The 24,088-nt window shown below is 47.1% G+C and overlaps 1 protein-coding gene across 22 annotated transcripts in view; it reads left to right on the plus strand.

Moving 5' to 3' along the window:
• USP20 (ubiquitin specific peptidase 20) overlaps window positions 1-24,088 on the plus strand; it is a 44,167-nt gene that overhangs the window by 9,299 nt on the left and 10,780 nt on the right. For 7 of the 22 annotated variants that reach the window (XM_038374241.2, XM_038374247.2, XM_043498722.1 and 4 more), the window contains 23 exons: window positions 1,013-1,116; window positions 2,108-2,204; window positions 2,944-2,997; window positions 4,146-4,208; window positions 4,439-4,570; window positions 5,163-5,259; window positions 5,501-5,570; window positions 6,192-6,305; window positions 7,690-7,768; window positions 9,403-9,835; window positions 12,043-12,180; window positions 13,399-13,538; window positions 14,134-14,306; window positions 15,076-15,170; window positions 16,494-16,527; window positions 16,973-17,018; window positions 17,335-17,515; window positions 18,350-18,476; window positions 18,579-18,748; window positions 19,566-19,647; window positions 20,186-20,294; window positions 20,708-20,810; window positions 22,962-23,033. In XM_038374241.2, the coding sequence (XP_038230169.1) occupies window positions 2,124-2,204; window positions 2,944-2,997; window positions 4,146-4,208; window positions 4,439-4,570; window positions 5,163-5,259; window positions 5,501-5,570; window positions 6,192-6,305; window positions 7,690-7,768; window positions 9,403-9,835; window positions 12,043-12,180; window positions 13,399-13,538; window positions 14,134-14,306; window positions 15,076-15,170; window positions 16,494-16,527; window positions 16,973-17,018; window positions 17,335-17,515; window positions 18,350-18,476; window positions 18,579-18,748; window positions 19,566-19,647; window positions 20,186-20,294; window positions 20,708-20,810; window positions 22,962-23,033 (2,593 nt within the window). In that variant the 5' untranslated portion in view covers window positions 1,013-1,116; window positions 2,108-2,123. Of the gene's footprint in view, window positions 1-1,012; window positions 1,117-2,107; window positions 2,205-2,943; window positions 2,998-4,145; window positions 4,209-4,438; window positions 4,571-4,750; window positions 4,996-5,162; window positions 5,260-5,500; window positions 5,571-6,191; window positions 6,306-7,689; window positions 7,769-9,402; window positions 9,836-12,042; window positions 12,181-13,398; window positions 13,539-14,133; window positions 14,307-15,075; window positions 15,171-16,493; window positions 16,528-16,972; window positions 17,019-17,334; window positions 17,516-18,349; window positions 18,477-18,578; window positions 18,749-19,565; window positions 19,648-20,185; window positions 20,295-20,707; window positions 20,811-22,961; window positions 23,034-24,088 lie in introns of those variants that run through there. The other 15 variants (XM_038374250.2, XM_043498730.1, XM_043498728.1 and 12 more) reach the window with 7 other exon arrangements.

Below are 24,088 nucleotides of genomic sequence, written 5' to 3' on the forward strand. Positions count from 1 at the left end.
CTGCAGGAAGCAATGAATATGCTGCTGTATGTGTCATTTAAAACTTTTGGTGAGCTTGAAGCTGATCTTTCTTTTTACTGGTATGGAGCTTTTACAGCTGGTTTGCCTCTAGCAAGTAGTAATATTATGGAGCAGGTTCTGAACTGTCTGTATTACTTGCAGAGTTTTTATTTAAGGTCATAGATGCAATTTCCTTAAAATATATTGCTCAGAAGTTGCCTCACTTTGATGCCTTACGTTGTATTCTACGTCTGAGGGCATGTCTGGAGTGTTCCATAGGTAGGCTCCATGATCCCAAATATGGACTACTCCAGAGGGGTTTATTTTGCTTATAAATTATATTGATGTGAAACCCTGGAAATGTTCCTTTATACTGTGTGCGTTTGGATAGATTATCCTGAATGGAACCCCACTTGTCATACTCTGCACAGTGATTTACATATGTTAATGTTGTCGAGCAGATATTTAACAGTAGACCCCTCAGAAATGCTGGTGGCTTCCTTTCTTTTGAAGGCGGGTTACTGATATTATAAACCTTCCTACTCTAGTCCCCCACCCTCCTTCATTTAAAACTGTGAGTACATCTTTAGTGATTAGGGACTAGCTTCAGCTAGGCCTATAGATAGGTCCTGTGCCAGCTTCTGTACACAACTCTGGTGAAGCAGCTCAAAACTGAGCTGCAGCATCCTTTGATTTAGTCTCCAACTCCTGTGAACAGACTGAGATTTTTATCCTCTCCTTTGGAGCTTTGGTTGTGTTTGACAACAGGAAGCAAGATAAGATAATTAAACTGGTTTTTACTTGTGGCCTGCTGAGCCAGGATGGGAAACTTGGTCTCCTGCAGTAAAAGTCTAGTCCATCAAGCCATCCTTGGCTTAATTAATTAAATGTATTCATGACATGTAGCTTATATGTTTTCTAGTTACCTTGTGCGGACTAGAAAGAGGTGAGTGAAATGATATATGTAAATACATGTATAAAATAATGTTTTTGTTTTTTTTAACTGGATTAGTATTCTGTAGCATCCAACAATGCTGTGTGATCCAGATAAGCTGGGACTTTGAGCCTTCAGAAGAGAGTACTCAGTGGTTCATCACATTATCATCTTCCTTTTAGGTACGAACCAAATCAATTTCAGCAAATCCAAATCTTTGGTTAGACCTGTAGTTCTTAACCAGGGGTGTGGGGCCACCTAGGGGGCCTCAAGCAGGTTTCAGGGAGGCCTCCAAGCAGAGCCAGCATTAGACTTCCTGGGGCCCAGGGCAGAAAGCCAAAGCCCACTGCATGGGGCTGAAGCCCAGGTCCCTGAGCCTCGCCGCCTGGGGCTGAAGTTGAAGCCTGAGCAATGTAGCTTTGTGGGGGCCCCTGTGGCATGGGGCCCCAGGCAATTGCTCTGCTTTGCTACCCCCTAATGCCAGCCCTGGCTTTTATATACAGAAAACCAGTTATTGTGGCACAGGTGGGCCGTGGAGTTTTTATAGCCTGTTGTGTGGGGAGAGGGGGCTCAGGAAAAAAAAAGGTTGAAAACCTCTGGGTTAGACAGTATAGATAACTGAATTGGCAGTTGTGGCCCTTAAAGTGTGCATGTATATTTAGTATTTTACTACATTTTTGGAACATGGGTAGCACATTGTACAAATAATAATAATAATTAACTGTGTCTGCTCCCTGCTCCTTTCCATTGCATCACCCACTTACCTCTGATATCATAATGCCATTACTCAACAATGAGCTCTTCTGTATTAGCACAACTGCAGCATTGAACTGTAGTGTTACCTGACATCAAGATTGGTGCCTTTGTGTGTTGTATCTGGTGCCTGGAGGTTTAATTTAATCTCTGAGATTTACTCATGTAGTCCCCTCATCCCTGCACTGGGACAAATGTACAGTCTGGGAACTGTTTTACCTAATTACAGGGGAGATGTATAATGTCCAATTTAAATTTTTGAGATTATTACCTTATGCTTTTGAGTTGTAAAGATGGATGTTCTTACTCCCTAACATCTTAAAACTGCAGCATATCAGTTTACTTTCCTACTGTCTTTACCATCAAGTCTGACATTTAACCATATTGAGGAGTCATCCTGCAATTTCTGTACCTCTGTAGGTGAACTTTAGTGAGAATGGGAGATACAAGAGACGTTTGTCCTCACCTGGATTCCATAGGTGAGGTCACCAAGGATGACCTGCTGCTCAAATCCAAGGTAAAGGAAGCGCTGCTTGCAGTGTGGTTACCTCGTGTGGGGGGGGGAGGGGGAGGTGTCTCCCCTAAGATACAAAGATTGTACATATCGACAAGTGGGATGTAGAAACTGAACTTCAAATACTGATATCTTTTTGAGTATACCTCATAAAATGAGGCATTGTCAGCCATTTGTACTTCAGAAATACAATTAAATCATGTGAAGAAGCTGTCTTTATGAGATAGCCTAAGGGAAATTCCATAACTCTAGCATTTACTCTTGAGTGTTGTTGATCTGTCTACCTCGCTCATTAACAAATGAAGTCTTCAAAATCTCTTTCCCTTTAAGTGGTTTCATTTGGCAACTAATACATTTTCAAGGCTCATGGGCTTACTTCAGAAAGGGGGTGATGTGAAAGGAAACATCTTAGTGGCTGGAATTTTGGAGTGAGGTGAAGTGGCTGATGGAATTAGATTAAAAACTAACATTTCTGCCATCTGGGCAGTGCTCAAAGCCCTCTTCACTGGTGCATTTCTGAATGACTGTTTATCCTGCTCAAAGATGTCTCTCATCGCAGGTACTTGAAAGTGTAAATTTAGTTTAGGTGGAATTCATAGTACTGAGAAAAATGAATTGTGCAGCCAAACAAGGTTTTACTCTCTGCCCCAAAAAGTCAACTCATGCAATAAGCATGGGGTGCTCCCCTCTGAGTCAAGGGCTACTAAACTATAATGACTTTTTCTTTTATGTATGACTGCAGGGAACTTGCCAGTCGTGCAGAGCTGGGGGACCAAACCTCTGGGCTTGCCTGCAGGTAAAAAGAGTCTGCTATCTGAGTGTACTGTATAAAGGGTTTTCTCATTTTTTATTTATACTGTTTCTTAGTACAATGCAGTACTTACTTTCAGGCTGACTTATTGCCTTCGGATATGAAATTAGGTCTGAGATCATAATATCTGGTAAACAAAGAAAGAAGCATTAGAAGAAAGGAAGCCCAGTAAAAGTGTCCATCAGCTTTCAATTATATCCCAGAAAAATAGAAGCCAATGATCAAACTCTAATACTGTTTGCCTCGCATCTAGGCCTATTTTGTTCACTATAATGAACTAGTAGCAGTACTGGTGCTCTGCTAGTGCTGGGGCTGCTCTAGGATGAGCAGAAATAATCTTCTTTTCCATCCATGAACACCCTGCGCAACAGGCAAGGATTGCCCTGTATTGCCTGGGAATATCAACTTCCATTATGATACTTATGGTTAGTTTGCATCATGGTAGTTCCTAGGCCCTGTTGTGCTGAGCACTGTATAATCAGAGTAAAAGACAGTCCCTGCCCCGAAGAGCTCTTAGTAGGAGCAGCTGAAAAAGATTTTGCCAGATTTTACACTGTTGTTCAGGAAGCTGCAGCGTGCCCGGAATTATCAGACTGATAGATCTTATACCTGTAACTGCAGGGGCAAGTTATTCTTTTTAGATACATTTTTAGTCCCTTCCAAAACATACTTGTAACAGAAGAAAGAAAACAAGGAGTTTGAATGAGGGGACTGATGGGGAAAGACCAAGCAGTGGAAAGAGAAGAGGTGACAGGATGGACATGGACCAACTCTCATTTTAGTATCTTGGTTTCATCAGACAAGCAATGTATTTTTACAACAGATTTTCAGATGATCCATCTGTAGATCTATGGACACAGTGTGATCAGAAAAACTAACGTCCGTGATTTGGATTGGAGGTCTCATAGAGTCATGTGAGCAAGGGTGGGTATAGTTTTTTTTTTTTTTTTCAAGAAGTGCCAAGTCTTTTGTAATGCTGTGACTCAGGTTACAACGCATGCTCATGAAGTGCAGAGGGTCAGCGCACATGCAGCTGCTGGCTGGGATGGGGGTCACAAACCCCTTTTTTCATTTTGTTGTGGGTTTATCTTGCCACATCCAAACTGTTCTCCCACTATCTCCTCTCTCTCTAGGTTGCTTGTCCTTATGTTGGGTGTGGGGAATCCTTTGCGGATCATAGCACCCTTCATGCACAGGTGAGCTGTTCTCTATAACCCTCTCTCTCGTCAGGACAGACAGGGTTGGATTTCCAAATAAATTAAACTCTGATCCACAAAGCATGAGCGCTTATTGATTATATCCATTCCCGGCCACCTTTTGAGCCCAGACAACATTTATATAAAAACTATGGTGCATAGGTTCCAAACTCTCTGGAGATTGAGTTACAGTTTGTGGCTCTCAGTTTTTTCACTATTTTGGTTTTTAGGCCAAAAAACACAACCTGACAGTGAACCTGACAACATTCCGGGTGTGGTGTTATGCCTGTGAAAAGGAGGTATTCTTGGACCAGAGATTGGCAGCACATGCTCCATCCCTGTCATCAAAGTTCAGTGAACAGGTGGGTCTTTCACACGATAAGTCAGGAGGATACTGTTGAATGGGATGGAACGCTTAGCAGGGTTTTTTCTTTTTTTTTGTTAGATGACTAGTTTAGGACTCCCCACTATTGGACATGCCATTGTTGCAATGAGAGCTCTCAAACCTGAAGGAAGATGCCTCCCATCAAGATAATCTTGCATTTATTTAGCAACTTTCATCCAGGGGGATTCCTAGTGTGCTTTAAAAGCAGTGTCCCTCTCTATATAATCGGTCTGTCTTTGGCCACTTCTGAAGGGTGGCCATGTCTGGAGTGAACTGCGGCAGCATTAACTGCCAAACTAGAAATGTACCCTCTGCAGACATTATTGACTGTTCCTTGGGCCTCTTGTGGTACATCTGACTTCACTAAGGGTGCTCCTTGGACACCCTCATCATGTTACTGAGGTAATGCCATCAGGAAAGGTAAGGGGTTAGTGCAGCAGCATATGCCAGTGCCTTTGTTACTGGGGGACCTTCTTAGTGGCTGGGTGAATAAATGGGTACAGATTGTGTATGTGTCTCTCTGCAGATCAGACCTGCCACTGATGCTTATTTCTCTGCCTTTAATCTAGGAGTCTCCATTGCCTGCTCACCCGCTGAAGGCAGTTCCAATTGCGGTGGCTGATGAAGGGGAATCGGAATCAGAGGAGGATGATCTGAAACCAAGAGGTATGCCCCACTGAATTATGGGATCAGTTATAACTGCACCTCTGGACTCTAAGACTTACATTTGAGGTTCCTGGAGAGCTTTGTGATTTCAGTGGGACTGGGATGCTGAGCTCATTTGCGAGAGACGTGCTGGATTCCCTTTCATCTTGTGTGGAATGTAAAAATGCAGTGCTTCTGAAAAGGAAGAGGTGCTGGAAAGTGACCTTCCTTTCTTGTCTAATGTCTCTTGCATTTTCTCCAGGTCTTACTGGAATGAAAAACCTTGGAAACTCCTGCTACATGAATGCAGCACTTCAGGCCCTCTCTAACTGGTAGGCGACAGGACCATTCTGCAGTGATGCTCCCTTGAATACCCCCTAAAAATAAAGAAGTGGCTGTTCCAATCCAAGACCTCCTTCATGAACGCTGTGTGTGGAAATCGGCCAAGGTGCAGAATAGGGAGGGAGAAGGGGAAAAAACAGGATCATGGTGTTTAATGCATAAAAAGCTGCAGAGCAAGAAACTGAGCAAACCAACGGGAGACGTACCATTGGACTGGCGGTGGAAGTACAGGCCTTTAGTTTCCATTGTGATCTTTAAAATAGAGTAAATATAAAATATTTATAGGTGCATGTGCATGCATTTTCGCTCCCAACTTCTTTTAATGTTCTCCCTAATGAGGTGGCCTTGAAAACCTCAACCCAAAATAATTCTCACTATCCGGTCTTGGCAATAAACTCCAGCATCTCTCAGGGGAGGGATCCCAATCATTCAGACCAACGGGAGTGATTTGTGAAGAATCAGAGGACAGCATTTGCAGCACCATCTCTTTCCCCTTTTCTAAATGTTAAATTTAAAAGCAACCTTAGGACGTCCTCTCTTTCTGTGTGACTTTAAACATACGCATAGAAGAAATTCCCTTCCACTTACCTCTCCTATCTTTCCTTCTTTAGCCCGCCTCTCACACAGTTTTTTCTGGAGTGTGGCGGGCTGGTACGTACGGACAAGAAGCCGGCATTGTGCAAAAGTTACCAGAAACTGGTCTCTGAGGTTTGGCACAAGAAACGGTGAGTAATCCTTCCCCAGTCCAAACAGGAAGGTGTATAGCGGTTCATACTTCAGTTACGAACACAATAAAAATAACGAGAGGTGTGACAGTCACTGAATTCAAGCTTTCGGACTAGCCCTAGAAGATGTGGGGTGTGTTTCTGTGAGCGCATGGTGTAGTACTCCCCTTCTTCCACCCTGCAGTTAGTGATCAGACAGCCATCTTTTGAGGAACAGGGTCTAGAAACCTCTGAAAATTCATTACACTGAAATCAAAACAGTGAATCAAAGCGTGCATGATAATGTGAAGTGCTTTAAACAGCTTAAAAAGGGCTTTTCTTCTCATTGATTTGCTGAAAAGAGGGTGGGGATATATTTGGCTGCTGCAGTGCAAGTGCAGCATTTAGTGGTGTTGCTCTTGATTTACAGAGAAAAAACAATTCGCATCTGATACTAATATTTACCAATCAGCCTGGAAGGTGGTTTTGATTGTCAGTTGCTGGCTGTTGACTCAGTAAGAGAACTAGGAACCCTGGGCCAGATCCTCAGCTGGTGTAAATTGGTGTAGCACCACTGAAATAATTTGGTTTATAGCAGCTGAGGTTCTGATTCCCTAACCGCAAATGTAAGTAGTTGCGGTATCAAATCGGGTATCTAAATTGTGTCCTATGTTTTGTGTTAATTGTTATCATAGTACAAGACAGACAAGGTGGGTGAGGTAATATCTTTTATTGGATCAGTTTTGTTGGTGGAAGGGACAAACTTTTGAGCTTCACAAGAGCTCTTCTTCAGGTCTGGGAAAGGTAACCAGAGCGTCAGCTGTTCTAGCAACAGAAATTGGTCCAGTAAAAGATATTTGCTCACCCACCTTGTCTCTCTCTTATCCTGGGATCAACACAGCTACAAGACTGCAGACAGAGTATGAGTAAATTGTGGGTTTGGAATGGACTAAAACTATTTGGAATAAGCGGTAGAGCATGGCAGTAATTTTGAGCAGTGTAATATAATTTTAATATAACGAAACTCCTGTGAGTTCTGACTGTTTGAGGTGGGCACTACTCTTTGTCTGTGAAATCAAAATAAATAAGTAGACGAGACCATTCTGGCAATGTAAATGACGGACTGTGCCATCACTCGACATTTTAAAAAGTGACACAGCATTGGTGAATGTACAGTAGGGATCAGTCTGTCACTAGTAGGGAAAAGGGATTAAAATACTTGGTAGATACCTGCACCATCTCAAATCTTATGATTTCTAGTTAACAGATAAGTTCAGACTTTGTAGCAACATAACTCTTCTTTTTCCCCTTTCCTTTAAACTGACTACTGCTTTTTATTTTGTGCTTACTACACAGTTCAGCTCTAGACTTGATATATGAACTAATGGTTTTTGTTCTTAAACAGCCCAAGCTATGTGGTTCCCAGCAGCTTATCTCATGGAATTAAATTGGTCAACCCCATGTTCCGGGGCTATGCACAGCAGGTGGGCCATCCAACAAAAACACTAGCCTTTCTAAACGTATGTCTAGATTGTTCCACATCATGTGATTCTTACTTCTATAGTGGAGCCCGCTTAATGAAGTACCTCATGTAAGAATAAATGGCCCATATTAACTGGTTGGGTGCTGGGATTGTCCCATTGTTTTGCTTCTGTATAAGAGAATGGCTAGAGCACTTGACTGGGACACAGGAGATCTAGGTTCTATTTCTGGGTCTGCTGTGGGACTTTGGGCAAGGCTTGGCACGTCTCTGTACCTCAGTTTCCCTGTCTGTAAAATGGAGATAATGATACTGACCTCCTTTGCCAAGCACTTTGAGATCTGATGAAAAATGCCATCTAAGACCTATGTGGTATATTGTTACTTATATTAGAGATGAGTCTGATTACACCTGCACTAAAAGGTTACAAATACCAACTTTTATTACATGCACATCCTTCTCAGCACCCAATTTAAATGAGTCCTTTAAAAAGATCATGTCTTTTGGGGTGGGGGGAAAGAGTACTTCACTGTATACAAAAAAAAAAATCACTTATTCTTTAGAATGAAATTTCACTCTCAATGTGTAGTTGGTTAGAAAGTGTACAGAGAGAAGGGACATCCGACAATAGCATATTTAAGCCATGGCACTGGTAGCAAGTGAAAACCGAGATGACAATGCTGATAAAAATATCAGTTGCTGAAATAGAGAGACCAGAGCTGCTATATTTGCCCTTGATGCAAAGCGCATTGGATTGGAATTCCAGCTATAAAGATTTAAAACTGAAGAGCTGATGATGTTTTATTATCTTTTAAACCAAATCTTCCATAATGTTAGAAGTCTACAAAACGTCACTACCCAGAGCTGTCCCTTATCAGCAATCTCCACTATCTCAGGGGCCACCGTAGGGGGCCTTCACACTGGCTGATTTGTCTTTGATTTCTAGTTCTAATCCCTGGCAATAAAGGATTTTAATACCATGTTTGCTGTAAGGGATAGGGTTATCATGTGACAACATCAATGGAGCATGAAGATTGTTTTTGTAGCATAGACTGTACTGTTCTTTGCAGCCCGCTGTCTTGATTGTCTTTCTCCTGGTTTTCCACGTTCTTTCAGTGCTGACATCCCAGTAAACAAGATAACTGTCTAAGTTCTACTTGTGGCATCTTAACAAATTTATTTGAGCATAAGCTTTTGTGAGCTACAGCTCACTTCATCAAATGTAGCTCACGAAAGCTTATGCTCAAATAAATTTGTTAGTCTCTAAGGTGCCACAAGTACTCCTTTTCTTTTTGCAAATACAGACTAACATGGCTTCTACTTTGAAACCTGTCTTAAGTTCTGTAGCAGTAGCCCAGTTTGACCATCCTGAGAACTTCCTAAGCTCCTGAGAAAAAGCAGAAATTGAAACAATTAGCTGCAAATTGGGACTCTAATCCCCAGGCGTTAGAGTAGTCAGTTAAATGGGCAGGATCCCTCTATCCATCTGCTGAATACCACCAACTCCATGTGTTCTCTGAGTGGGACTCCTTGTATTCCCCGAGGGGCTAACTTTTGTGGGCTACAGTGGAAACTGGAGTAGCTGTGTTTTGTCCCTAGATGGGCAGTATATAACGTGGGATTGCTCCTGGTTTTCAGGATACCCAAGAGTTTCTGCGATGCCTGATGGACCAGCTTCATGAAGAGCTGAAGGAACCAGTTGTTGCTGAGGCAAGAGACTCTGACTCCAGTGACACAGATGACAAGCGGGAAGGTGACCGTAGCCCCTCAGAGGATGAGTTCCTCTCTTGTGATTCAAGCAGCGACAGGGGTGATATGGATGGGCAAGGCAGGACAGGGGTGAGCGGCTCCCTAGCCGAGGCAGAGTTGCTGATCCAGGATGAGGCCGGGAGAGGGATCTCTGAGAAAGAGAGGCTGAAAGACAGGAAATTCTCCTACAGCCACCGGCGGAGCAACTCGGAACAAGTTGATGAGGATGCAGATGTTGATACCACCATGAGTCCAATTGATGGCAGAGCTTCTCCTGAAACCCTACCTCCTCCCTGTCCTGCTAGCCCATGTAGGACACCAGGTACTAATATAGCGTCCCTATCACACCATAAGAGAACCAGTGCCGTATTCACGTGTTGGGGCATGCTAATGGTGGGGGAAGTTGGACAGATACGTTGTGTATACATTCGCACTCCTGGTTTCAGAATGTCTTTGCTTCTAAGACAGGTGACCTGCTTCCTCCAGCTTGCTTCATTTCTACCATAGCAATCCATTGGTAAATCAGCAGAGAAGTACTTCAGTGTGCCCAGATACTGTGGTGATGAACATAGTTTACATGCTGGATAAGCTACTAGTTTGAGCTGCCTCTGCCAAATGTGACCATTTAAAAAAAAAAAAAACACCTTCTGTTGAGGGAAAGGTGGGTTTTATAATGCTAGACTAGCACTTTAAAGAAGTGAACTGCTGTACGTGCTAATGATAAACCAAATATTAATAATAACACAAGACATACAGGGGGTAGGACTAGATGACCTCCTGAGGTCCCTTCCAACCCTGATATTCTATGATTCTGTGAAACCAAACGACACAGTAACACCTAACAAAGAACAGAGCACAGTCTGAAGGAGCTCCTGGACCTGCACATTTTTTAAAAATTACTTCAGGAAAAATGTGGAATAAGCATGTAAAGCTCTCATTATCCTACAAACTTACCCTGGGAATAGTTGGTTCCGAGAGGGGTAAAGGAAGGGAGGTAATAAGGGGTGTGTGGAAGAGTGGATTCCCAGCTGGTGTCCCACCACTTGGCTAGGTGTGTGGAGTAGCAGCTCTGTCTCTAGCATGCCCTGCAAGCCATCACTCCTATCCCTTGGTGGTCTGTCTCTTCTCATGACTCAGCCTTCTGGCCAGGTTACATTTAGTCATGTGCCTTCTGGGGTAACAAAAAGTCCAACGAATAGTCCAGTGTCCCTACAAAAGGCCTTTGGACCCAGTTCTGGGGCCAACAGTCCAGCTCTCAATCATTCTTGTTCCCTTCTGAGGGGCCTCATGTCACTTTCCCCAGTAGTTGGTAGGGGAACGCAGGCCCTCCCATGACACTGGATTCTATGCCCAGCAGCCAAGGTTTGCTCCATCAGACTCCTTGCTGCTGTCTCTCTGGATTTCCTCATCCTGTAACCTATTCAGCTGGCCTCTCCTGCAGTCTCTCTGGGGTCACCTGTCTGTCAGGGCTGGGACTTGCAGGGCTCCCCCTGGATTTCCCCAACAAATCCCAGACTAAAGGTACAAAATGTAAATCCATTTCTGCCCTCTTCAGGCTTGACCTTTCTGTCCCTCTCTGCTCCTCATCCTAGCATCTCCCAGGGCTCTCTCCATGGAAATCCAAATCCTGCACTATCGTAGCTCCAGAGCCTTCTCCATCCCCAGTGCTGTTGTGTGTAATTCCTGGCCTCCTGCTAGACTTCTCTACACAGGAGAGGACACCAAGGCCAACTCTCCCCCTAGGCTTCCTTCTCGACCCTCCCAGTCTCTCTGCTTTCTAGTCCCAGAGAGTGACTGCAGAGCTTCTCTCTGCAGCAGACTGTTTATAAAAGCCACCAGTTCCTCTGGCAGTTGGGAATGATCTTTAATTGGGCATGGTCCAACCTCCAGGTGTGACCAGGTGGGTTGATTGGCCTCCAGGCCCAGATTAACCCTTTCATTACCTGTGTGGGGCACACACCCCTTCACAGGGAAATAGAGGTATTTGTTAGTGCTGGGCAATGAACATTTAAAAAACATTTTTAAACCGTGGAGAGATGCCATGTGGTTCTGCAGAACAGCTGGCATTTAAAGGCTGTGCTCCAGATGTGACTATTCCTTGTCTTGACCTAAAGATGATGACCCAGCCTACAGCCTTGTGGGCTCCAGAGACAGGAACGCTGGCAGATGTTTGTGGGGTGGTTTGTTTTCTAAGAAACCCAGAGGATTAAGCCTCAGCTCTAGGCCTGGGCATTGGGAGCATTTGTCACTATCCAGTTTGAGGACAAACTTCTTGATTAGGAATAGACCTAGAGGTGACTTGCATCCTTTTGTTCTGTCTGACAGCGTTTGCCATCTCTCTTGTGGTATCCAATTGAATCCCTCAGGTATCCAGTCCTCAGAGTGGTGGGGCTGGGCTGGGAACTAGATTTCCTGAATGAAAGACTTTGTTGTGCTAAGATTCAGAGACCAGCATTCTACTGGGGCTGATTTGTGACAAGCTGGGCTGGTACATTTGATGTTTCACTGGTGGTCTCTCTCCTCACACAGAGCCGGACAATGACGCCTACGTGCGCTGCTCCTCACGCCCTTGCAGCCCGGTTCACCAGGAGATGCACTCCAAACTGTCTAGTAGCCCCCCTTGCTCCAGTCCTGTGCGCCTGGGACCCTCCTATGTGCTGAAAAAAGGTAGCATAGACGGGAAGCTCCTGCAGCCAGGAGGCTGAGGGGGGGCATGGAGGCAAAGGGCCACGTCTGCGGGAGGAAGCAGGAGAAGCGGGAGGTACCCAAGCCATCATGACTCCATGGCTGACAGTCCTTCAAGATGTTGATGTCTACTAAACCAGTGTTAGGAAACGAATGATAGTGAGTCTCAGCATGGCTGGGCATTTAGGGCAGAGAGATGCCTGGCTGTCCAAATACAGCCTGAAATCACTTAGAAAGGGTCGTCATTGGCCTTATCTTCTCAGTATCATAATGCTAACTTACTAATCACTGTAAGGAACTCCTGGGCTTTCCTGCATTGAGGGGAGAGTCCAGAACTGGCCTTCAGTCTTACACTTCATAGCATAGGTGGGCAAGGGGCTGTAGGGCAGCCTTACTGTTAAAGGGATGTTGCCATATTTCGTAGGCTCCCCGCAGGATCGAAGTTAAAAGCATTAGTCTAGTGTGGGAGTGTTGCGAGGTTACAAAATTGGGCCCCAGTTGCCTGCTGCTTCATCTCAAAGAAATCACAAAACCAGACCCACTCTTCTTCCACAGCCCATAAACACAACGGCTTGTGCCCCCACCCCTGGCCCTGCAGCCGTTCAATAATAGCATTATTTCCCGATCTGTGCTGACTTTAGCGAGGAGGGGGTGCGGTGGGCACGCAGACATTCTAGCCTGATAAAAAGCACTCTGTGTAAGTGGGGGTTTTGTTGTTAAACAAAACAACCACATTCTGCCAGCCACCACATTCTGTGATGCAAGCCGCAGTGTGAAATAATGGGGGAAAAACTGGGTGATGGCTAGAAGGAAAAAGACAAAATACCCTGGGGGGAAAACAATCGGTAAGAAATGAAGAGAGTGTTAGAGATTAAAGCCATCAAGAACGCTACATGACCCCACTGTATCCTTCTGAACCAGTTTTGGAGGAGGATGGGGACAAAGACAGTACTGCCAACAGCATTCGGGTGCATTGCATTGGTGCAGATGGTTAGACCCGGCTTTCTGCTGCCATCTGAAACAAGGATGTTCTTAACATAAGCTTAAGTTCGGAGCCACTGAAAGAGTCATGCAGTCTGTGTTGAAGCATGTACAACCACACTTGTCTTGTGCAGACGTACCCCTGGCTTGACTGCAGGACTCTGCTGAAGCTACATAAGAGAGCTTGTAGATGATGGGGGGGTATGTGTGTCTTTTCAGCCCAGGTGCTGGCTTCCGGGAAGAAGAAGAAAGAGCTTCGTTATCGCAGCGTTATTTCTGACATCTTTGATGGCTCCATTCTCAGCCTGGTGCAATGCCTCACCTGCGACAGAGTGCGTCTCCTTACTGCCATTAATCAAGTAATAAAACAGCAGGGCCTGTTTGCTTCGACAAACCTCTCCTTGGAAAAGAGCTGTTCCCAAATATTCTGGGATGCTAGGGCCCTACTAAAATGATTGCTTGTGTGTGAAATCTACCAGGTCTAGGAATATTCTGTGTCATTGTTTATGTGCCGTACAGAATCTTGATCCTGTGTAGCTCAGTTAGCTTAGCCATTATACATGTCCTACCATGGAGCTGGTCACAGTAAAGGGGGAATAAGTTCGAGGAGCCAATGAAATAGAGGGAGCTGGGAAGGCACTCTATGGAAAACTTGGCGACCTGGCTGTAGGGAACACTAAGCAGTTAGGAAGGGGAGTGATCACACTTCAGTCACCCTGTTTGTGAGTGAGGAATAATCCTAATGTAGACAAGACAAAACCGTTTCAGCGTTGCTTCAGAGAGTGGGGCTGGGGCTGGGCCAGACTCTTCTTGATGGTGCTGAAAATGGCCTACTACTGTCAGCAACACTTCAGTTTCCTAGTGTAGATGGGCCCAAGTGATGCTAAAAATTCTGGGCTGAGTATCTGCTCCTTTGCGTACACTAGAAGCTCAGACTTTTTTGCGTGTCCTCAGGTATCCACGACAGTGGAGACGTTCCAGGATCTGTCGCTGCCGATTCCTGGGAAGGAGGACTTGGCCAAGCTGCACTCCGCCATTTATCAAAATGTGCCCGCTAAGACGGGGACCTGCGGGGACAATTACACCTCGCAAGGCTGGATTGCCTTCATCATGGAGTACATCAGGAGGTGTGTTTCCCTTGCATCCCCTTATGCAGTTTCTCTCCCTTCTTGGCTTTGCACTTGTCAGTTACTGGAAGGCAGTTACTCTTAAATGTAACAAGCTGATTGGTTCTTTACTGAAGGGAAATGGAGGAAAGAGAGACAAATATTGGACACAATTGCATTAAAAAATCGCTATAAAGAATTAAGATCCATAGCCAGGGACCTGTAACTGTAAGATCCATAGCCAGGGACAGCTGTGCCAACCTCCTTCCTCATTTAGTCCAACAAAACATATTTTCAATTGTGTTTAAAAAATAAACCGTGTTCAGTGGTAATAGCCTGACTGTAAAACATCTGTGACCTGAAGGTGCAGGACATTGCAAGTCCTCACTGGTAAATTTCCTTCCAGGTGAGTTGGTTCCTTCAGCCAATTAATAATGTTCCTTTGTGGCTGCGTTCCTTTGTGGCTGCATTCCTTCCGGTGGATGTCTCTGTCCGGGGCCTGTCAGTGCCTTTCTTTACTTGCCACTTTACAAGAGCGAAGGGTTAAGTCCTCTACTCACCCACCACGTTGGCCCTTCTTGGCGTGGGAGATAACAGTAGCAACTCCAGTTCTGAGAAACAAACAGCACTTTTCCATAATGCTGTGGGATGCTGTTACTGTGTTCCTGAGCTGACCTTCCAGGCTCGATTCACATAAAGCAGCACGCCACCGGGGAATTTTAGAAGCCAAAGTGCATAGATCACCAGTACCATTCACATTTCTTTCTTGCATGACCCCTCCCTTCTGCAGGTTTGTGGTGTCCTGTATCCCCAGCTGGTTTTGGGGTCCCGTGGTCACACTGGAGGACTGTCTTGCTGCCTTTTTTGCTGCCGATGAGTTGAAAGGTGAGGTTGGGGAGGCCTGGTGTATATTGTCTTCTCTGACCGCCCCCAAGGGAAGCTGTCGATAACCGTTCCAGATGCATTTCTGGAACAAATCCAAGCTTCTGGCTGGGAAGTGCACTCCTTGTTTCAACTTCCCTTGGGGGCAGGAATGAGCGTTCACCATCTGCTCAGGCAGGGTTTGCAGTTTGGAACCAGGGTGTGGTGGGCTCAGCAAAGAGCAGACGTGATTGTCGTTCTCTTGTGTGTGCAGTGAGAGTCCGTAGCCCAGCGTTTGTGCTACACAAGGACCTTCCTGGGCAGGAGGAACAAGTTGGGGTTGCCAGGCTCAGCTGCGCTTGCTTAGGGGTGGAGTTGAGCCACTTGTTTCCTGCATTGCATGCAGGGTGTTGTGGTGCTTTCTAGTAAATCGTCTGATTGGTTGAATTTGTAACATTTGCCCTGGCTCCTCTTTCTGTTGTATTAAGGGAGGATAAACGGGCCTTTGGCTAATATGCAAGACAGTGAGATGGAGCCAGTCCATGTGCTGGCTGCAGCACCAGGGAGATCAAAGCAGGGACTGCACTGTATGCTGATGCTTTTGGACCCAGTCTGGGTCACATTCATTCTTCCTGCAGGGAGTGCCACTAAACCTGGGCCGGGGACTCCTTAGATGTTTCCCAGGGTCCTGGTCCCACCAGGTTGTTCCCTGGGGGTGCTGCAAGTGGGGGATAGTTCTACAGGGCAGAAGTATTCCAAGGAGACTCACCCACAACTCTGCATGCCCAGCTGAGGAGTCTGGGTAACCTCAGTCTGACCCTTACACCTAGGAGTGCTAGACTTGCATTTTGTGTTCGTGTAGGAGGTTCCTCACCAGGAGCCCTCAAGGAGGGGGCAGAAGGAGGCTGTGTAGTTCTCTCTGAAGAACAGTCTCCTGTGTCATTAGCCTGGGATGGAGAGCAGAGGGACTGAAGACATTTTGCCCCTGTCTTAATATGGGGAGTGGAAAGGAGGGTTTTGAGCACGTTTCCTCCCATCCCTGCTTTACCTGGGGAGAAGAGGCTGCTCCAGCCACACACTAACCACTGGTGGGAGGGCAAGCGGATTCCCTTCCACCTCTGCAGACACCACCACGTTGCATGTGTGGTGGCTGGCTGCCATCTGTGCCATGTCTGTGTTGAGCTAGGGGTGGCAGAGAGAGTCCCGGCTAGGTCTGCTTTACCTCTGCTAGGCAGGCACTTTACCCAGCTTCCGCAAGTGGGATGAGAGTTTGTTTCCTCATCGGGGCTGCAGCCCCATGGCTCTTGCTGTCAGTAACGTTGCAATGCCTTTCTTTTCCCTCTCCAGGGGACAACATGTACAGCTGTGAACGGTGTAAAAAGTAAGTTTGTGTCCTCCATGTTGTGCTCTTTCCACTAACCTCTCTCTGCCCAAACTGACTGTCCTCTCCTGCCCCTGGCCAAATGTCCCCTCTGCTACTGGCCTGCTAAACTGGGAGAAGTTGAGTTCTAGGTTTGAAGGTTACCTTGAAAGCCCTGGTTTGGGGCCACTGGAGACCCTGGTGCTAGTGGGAGGAAAAGTGGTGGCTGTGGTAAGGGAAGGGAGTGAATTAGGGGCATCTAGGGGATACTGAGGAGAATTGTAGGAGAATGGAGAGGTGAGGTCAGTGGCCTATGCTCTGATACATGGTGGGAGGCTGCTCTCACTAAATTCCATTCCAGCTTTGCCATGGAGTTCAAAGGATTTGGGCCCAAAATATGACCTGCCCAGTTAGCCTCGGGTCCCCGTTCTTAGTTCTCATGGGGGCTTGTCCCTTTCTCTCTTAGACTGCGGAATGGCGTGAAATACTGCAAAGTTCTCCGGTTACCTGAGGTGAGTAGAGGCGGCTTGTTTCCCCCTGTCTCCTTTGGTTGCCACTGTTAGTTGCGGGGTGGGAAGGGAAGAGTTGCTGAACCAAGAATTGAAAATAGCATTTATTTATTTTGCCTTAAGCAAAGTCCTGTTTTATTAGCAGACCAGAAAGGGCCCAGTGACCTTCAATTGATGGGCCATCAACACCTCTGCTGGGTTATAGTGACCACAACATGAGGAAATTCATGTAAAGATCAGGGGGTCCAGAGAGGAAACTGTATCTGATCTGGGTATCCATGGAAACATGCTTTTGTGCCCTCTCCCTCTGGTGCCCTAGATCCTGTGCATCCACTTGAAACGGTTCCGACATGAGGTCATGTATTCCTTCAAAATCAACAGCCACGTCTCCTTCCCACTGGAAGGACTGGACCTTCGCCCCTTCCTGGCCAAGGAATGTGTCTCCCAGATCACCACCTACGATCTCTTGTCTGTCATCTGCCATCATGGCACAGCAGGCAGTAAGTCCTCCTTTCCTGGCGTGTCTGTCCCTGAAATGCCTGGGAACGAGAATGGTCTGATCCATGTGTCTGAGAGTAGCCTGGAGCTCTGAGCGCCGTATCCTGCTGCTGGTCTTTGGGCAGGGGCAGGGTATTAGGATTTCACTGTGACCCTCCTCCCCAGGCGCTGCATGCAACATGCCAAGCGTGTTTTGTAGTGGAGTTGACCTTGATGCTGTCCAAGCTGCATGTTCCTATAAGGGTTTCCCAGTGAGACTTTGGGATCCTCTTTTAAACCTCAGATTTCTTGTTGTCCCAGCCTGGTCCCATTGTCTGCAGTCTCCTCCTCCTTCCCTGTTGCCTACGAAGTAGCCCTTTCCAGGGCAGCCTAGAGCCCCATGCGGGTGCATGCAGCAATGTGCAGTAGAAGGCTCACTACTGCACTGTTAGGGTTCCTCAGGCTCTACCTGTTTCCGGCTGGAGTGGCGGATTGCTCAGCATTCGCAGCTCTCCTGTGCCGTCATGACAACCCTATCACTGCGCAGGTTCAGACCCGTTTCCCAGCGAGGCCCCTAGAAGCGTTCCCTCTCATTCAGCAAGGGGAAGCCTGTCCAGGAGGGTAGAACTGAATACATGGTAATGGGCGCTGCACCTGCAGCCCCTTCCAAGCTGACGCAGCACCAGAATCCATCCCTCTTGGTAGGCCTGCCATACTAAAATCTCTGCAACACACGGCTTTTCCCTTTGCTGGGCCAGCAGCCCGGCATTCATCTCCACTCGGTCGCTGACATCATTCCAGGCCTGATTCCTCTTTCTGTATTGAGTCCCATTGCTGTTACATTCCCTCTGTTACAGGTGGGCACTACATTGCGTACTGCCAGAATGTGATCAATGGCCAGTGGTATGAGTTTGATGATCAATATGTCACTGAGGTCCATGAGACAGTGGTACAGAACACAGAGGCCTATGTCCTGTTCTACAGGTGAGTGGGTACCCTGGCTGGAGTTGTCTGTCAGTGCTGTTAACATACAAAGGGGTCAGATGCCAGGGATTGCTTCACTTTCTTTCCCCTTTCCTCCTCAAGGAAGAGCAGCGAGGAGGCTGTGCGGGAGAGACAGAAGGTAGTGTCCCTTACCACCATGAAAGAACCCACCTTGCTCCAGTTCTACATCTCTCGAGAGTGGCTCAACAAATTCAACACCTTTGCGGAGCCTGGTCCCATTACTAACCACACATTCCTGTGCGCACACGGAGGTGAGGGGAAGCGGCCAGGCATTCTGCATTGGGAACAGTAGCGTTCACTCAGCAGGGAGAAGTTTCTGGCTGCACCTTTTGCTGGCCCACACATTGACACATCCGAATAAAAGCCCCAGCTCCGTTCCCAGTATAACATGTATTGCAGTTGAATCTGCCTCATTGACAGACTTCAGCACGCTCAGGCACGTGACAGTTAGATCATTGTCCCGCTGATCCAGGGCCTAGAGGGATATGCTGTGCTGGGAGACCATCGCTTTCTCTTCATCAGTTGTTTTCAAACAAGCATTTAGAAAGCTAATAGGGTGAAGGAGGTGAACTCTTGAGCAATGGGGCAGCTTCCAAAGGGAAGGGAAAGGGTAAATGCAGCTGCAGGAGTGTAACAGGTTTCTGGTTCTTTACTTGCATCTACTGCCATTTACTACTGTGTTAGCAGCAAGGCTGGTGTTCAGTGTGTGTTTTGGGAGGGGTGGGGTGGGGTGATACTAGGAACCTTTATAGACTGGTAAAAGCTCACTCTGTCCTTCTCCTTGGGAGCATTTATAACCCTCTAGTCAAACCAAGAACTCTCCAAAAGCCAGTGTGCAGGAGCAGGGTCTGGTCTGAAAGCTTCAGCTGCCTTAGATTAACAACTGAGCTTTCCCTGCTGAGAAAGCCTTGCCCCTCCCCATCACCTCCTTCCTTTCTTTGCCCCACTCCTCACCCACTGGCGAGAGGAGTGATACCTACCATCAATTTTTAGTCTTCCTCCATTGTTGGGGAAAACACTGCTCCTTACTTTGTACCCAATTTAACTACCCCTCATTCTGATTTGCAGGGATCCCGCCCAATAAATACCATTATATTGATGACCTGGTGGTGATTCTGCCCCAGACTGTGTGGGAGTATCTGTATAACAGGTGAGGAAAGCTGGCGTACTCCTCATCCCACAGTGCCTTGGAACAACCGAAGCTTTGTCGTGGTTGAGAACAACGTAGACTTGCCAGGCCACATCCATAAAGTGTGGGATCCTGCCTCTGGCATTGGCCAGACATGGTGCTTCCCTCTAATACACCTAAGCAATTGTATATGCTGTTGCGATGCTGTCTATAAGGTGGTGAGACTATTTCTGATCTCCAGGGTGATTCTTATGCCCTCAATCCTGAGGGGGAATTTCCCTTTGGAGAGATGGAGTCTGGTAGTGTGTAATGTGAGAGCCCCTAATCTAGACAGCAAACGAGCTGTATTCTCCATTATCCCAGGGATCACAGAGGCGGGACCGTTCTGATCTACACCATGGAGGGCGGAGGCAAAGGTATTCATTTAAAATAACCAGGCCTAGTCACCTCTGGATACGGAGAGTAGTGTAAGAATCCGCCCTATTTATTTGTAGGGCTCAGGGCAGTTAACCTCTTCCTTGCCAACCCAGTTCCTCTTTCCTTCTCATCCTGGACTCAGGTTTGGGGGCGGCCCTGCTGTGAACCATCTGTATGTGTGCTCAGTCTGCCAGGTAGAGATCGAAGCCCTGGCCAAACGCAGGAGGATTGAGATTGACACCTTCATTAAGGTGCGTGTGGAAAGGAGCTAGAAAAGGGAACCAAGGGCTGGGGTCAGAAGTGGAGACCCCACCACAGATGAGTGGCAGAGATCTCACCCCTCTGACTCCCAGAACAAGATCTGCACCATGGCATGGAGATTTAACTCTGGGTTCCCTGTTGCACATGCATCACTTGGGGAGAGGGTGATGCTTTGCATGGGGGCCTGAGGTTTGAGAGCAATCTAAGGACTTCCACATGCTTAGCAAGTGGGAGCAGGTGGATTGCTGTGGTGGGTCGTGGTGGTGGTGGTGCGATGGGGTGTGTGGTTGCAGCTGAGTAATCCTGAAGAGTGGTGAAGTTTTTCCAACCTATACTGGAAAGCCCTATTGCAAACCTCAACAGTGACGGGAAAATTTCCCTTCTCCTGTTCCTTGGCCTCCAGATGAACAAGGCATTCCAGGCAGAGGAGTCTCCGAGTGTCATCTACTGCATCAGCATGCAATGGTTCCGTGAGTGGGAGTCTTTCGTCAAGGGGAAGGACAATGGTAAGGAGCCTGAGGACTCCGGAACCTGTTAGAGGTGGGGTGTATGGCGCACGTAAGCTTGCTTGTTTATGTATTTGTGTCTTCTGTAGGTAACATATCTACTTAGCCTATAAATGAACCAACCAAAACTAGGCTAGCAAAGAAGGGGGAACGGCCTCTTCCCCCAGCCACATTCAAGCTATTTCCCAGAGAGTGCAACAAAAGAGCAATTTACAGGAAAAGAAATTTCAAGGTTGGGGAGTGGGTTGAATCTCAGCGAAAATCCAGCCATTGAGATGGTAAGGACAGGACAGGCCATGTCGAAATCCCATTTAAGTACCACATGCCACATTATTTAAGCACTTGTGCCTGGTTTCTTAGGGTGGCAAAGTTGAGAGGAAAACGGAGAGGGTATGTCTACACTGCAGCGTGAGCCAAGGTTAGTACAACTTGAGGTAGCAGACCCTGGGGGTTTTAACTTGGGGCTTGAGCATTCACACTCCTTTATAACCCCAATTAGGAATTGTTGAATCCTGGGTCCCAACCTGGGGCTTCAGTGCCTACATTGCATGATATGGGCCCAAGTCCAACCATTCCTATCCTAGACTTCCTAGTGCCCTCCCAAAATGTGGCCACTCTAGCCCTTTGTTTGTGGTACAGTATGGGAAAACTTCACAGTCCGGAGGACGAAGAAAGTCTGCGTGAGACTGTGGAATGTTTTTGGAAGACTCCTAGAGCATGAGTCTAGTAGGGCTGCTTCTACACTGCAAAGCAACAGGGCTTGAACCCTAGGTCTTGGTTTGACTCAAGCTCAGACCCTCCACCTCTGTTGGGTCCTGGGAACCTGGGTCTGAGCCCTGGGTTAGTGCAATTTGTGTGTAGAAGGAAAGGGGTGAGGTTTGAACCTTGGGGCTTACATTGCAGTGTAGACCTATCCAGTGAGGATCTTGCTTCTTAAAGCTCTTTAAAACTCTTCCAGTCCATGGTTGGAGTTGCATACGGTCACAGTGAGGGCTAGTGAGATATTTTGGAGGAATCCAGACTTGAATCTGTCTTTTTGGGGTTAATAGGGAACACAGCCTGTCTGGGGAATCCTGTGTTACTCCACAGTTCTAGAATACAGTTCTGCATTTATGATGCTTTTCACCTGAGGCTCAGAAGTGGGCAAGTTACAATCCCCTTTTGATACACAGGGAAATTGAAGCACAGGGAGGATAAGGATTGTCCAGGGCAACACGGGAGTCAGTGGTAGAGTAGAAAAGAATCCAGCAGTTCTGACTCCCCGTCCCCGATTTTGACCATGCTGCCCAAATTCTCATGGTGCAGTGGCCTCCTTTAGTCCTCAGAGAGCACGATGGATCAGTGCTACCTCTCAGTCAGCCCAGGGCTCACTGCAAGATGATGTCAAGTGCTGCCTCCCATCCAGGAGTCGACTGTTAACTCTGATGCACTGCCTGCCGGGGAGAGCAGGGGTGAGATAGGCCTCAGGAAGGGAACCTGGAAGTCTTGGCCTTAGGTTGCGTTTGGCACTGCCATACATCAGATCTCCCTCCATGAACAGCTTGTTACAGCACATGGGGCCATTTCAGTCTGTGTGAGGTAGCTACACTCCACGAGCCCTTCCTCTGTTTTCTCCTGTGGTGAAAGGGCATGTCTGTGTTTTGGGAGGATCTGGAGTGTACCAGCGCAGACCGACCTAGTCCCATGGCGCTGCTGCTTGCCTCTCGTTTCCGACAGCCTTGAGGTCTCCTTCTTTTTCAGAAGTCCAGGCTCCTGCTGCTGAATGAGATGGTGCCAGAACATTACTGCTCTTTGAGGTTCGGTGTCTCCTAGCTTGTTCTGTGTCTTCTGCCGCAGGTAGCTGAGGAGAAGCTTTGTTTCAGTGCTGTGTATTGGTTGTCAGTGCCCTGCTTTTTAGATCTCTGGAGCTCTCAGACAATTGCTTTCCTGGACATCAGCCCTCAGCTCCTGCAGAGTATCTTTGCGTTTGATTTCCATCATACACAACCAAAGCTCTTTGCTATTCTGTTTAGTGTGATCATTGGGGCAAAATCCTCTTCTCGCTCCTCTCCCAGCCCCAGCTGGGCTTCCAACTGCTCAGACTAGCAGTGGAGGGCAGGTGGAGGGGGAGAAGCAGGAGTCTGGCTCCCTGATCTACATCCTTTCTTACAGAGCCTCCCGGACCAATTGACAACAGCAGGATTGCACTCACAAAAGGAGGTGGACACGTGCAGGTGAAGCAGGGTAAGGCTCATGCTTGTGTGCGTGTGGTGCTGTCCCTTTGGGGGACTGGTCCTGTGGGGAAGGGCCTGGAAACTTCCTTTTTCCATTTGTCATTGATTGTCACTCTGCCTGCACTCAACACAAAGCCAGACAGTTGGCTGATCTCCTTGTGCTGACTCCCAGATCTGCCTTTCCCTCTCTATTTGGGCTTGCCTCTGCCATCTCCTTCTGTATCTCCCACTGGCCTTTCGGACTCCCTCTTTCCTCTCATTCTCTCTGTCCCCCTAGCTGCTTCCACCATCCTCCCTCGTATCCAGGCTTGCAGCTTCTGTCTCATCTTCCTCATCACTTTCCATTCCCAGCTTCCCTGCCATGGTCCAGGTTCTTGCAAAATCCAGTTGCTTTTCCTCATCTCAGGTGCTAGAAACTTTGTTCACACCTTGATCATCTCGTGCCTCCACCCTTGCCGCTGCCTCTGTCTGCATGTCTTGTCTGGCTCCCTAGTATGTAAAACACATTGCAGCTAAAATCCCCTTCCTCTCTTGCTACCATGACTGTGTCACCTGCCCCTCTGATTCCCTGCACAGACTCCCCTCGTCTTCAGCATCACCTCCAAGTTTAGAGTTCCTCCACATCTGTGAGCCAGCTTCCATCCCTGCTCTCACTCCTGGGGCCTACATACCTTTACTTAATGCCCTTGTTAGATCCCTGCCTCATCTTCCGGTCTCCTTCCATGCTGAGCATGTGCTTAGAACTCCCTTCCTTTCCTGGCTGGCCAAACCTCACTCACTTAACTTCTTCTGACTGCCCTTTTCCTCAAGTACAGCTTAAAATCAGTCTGCACTGAGGGTGGGACCTTTCTCCTGTGCATCAGAGGAGCCTGAATGGATCTGGGTGTGTCTCGTTTCAGACTGATTGCTCATTGGAGTAGGGACTTACCCATTAGCACTGTGCAGACAGACAATGCTTGATACATAACATTATCACTGGTCTGAAAGATAGTCAAAAAGCTCCTGAGGAAGAAATTGTAGCCTGATGCACTCTAAGCAGGTTTTCAAGTTTATGGTCCTACTGTC

Source organism: Dermochelys coriacea, chromosome 16, assembly GCF_009764565.3.
Source record: "Dermochelys coriacea isolate rDerCor1 chromosome 16, rDerCor1.pri.v4, whole genome shotgun sequence".
NCBI lineage: Eukaryota > Metazoa > Chordata > Testudines > Dermochelyidae > Dermochelys > Dermochelys coriacea.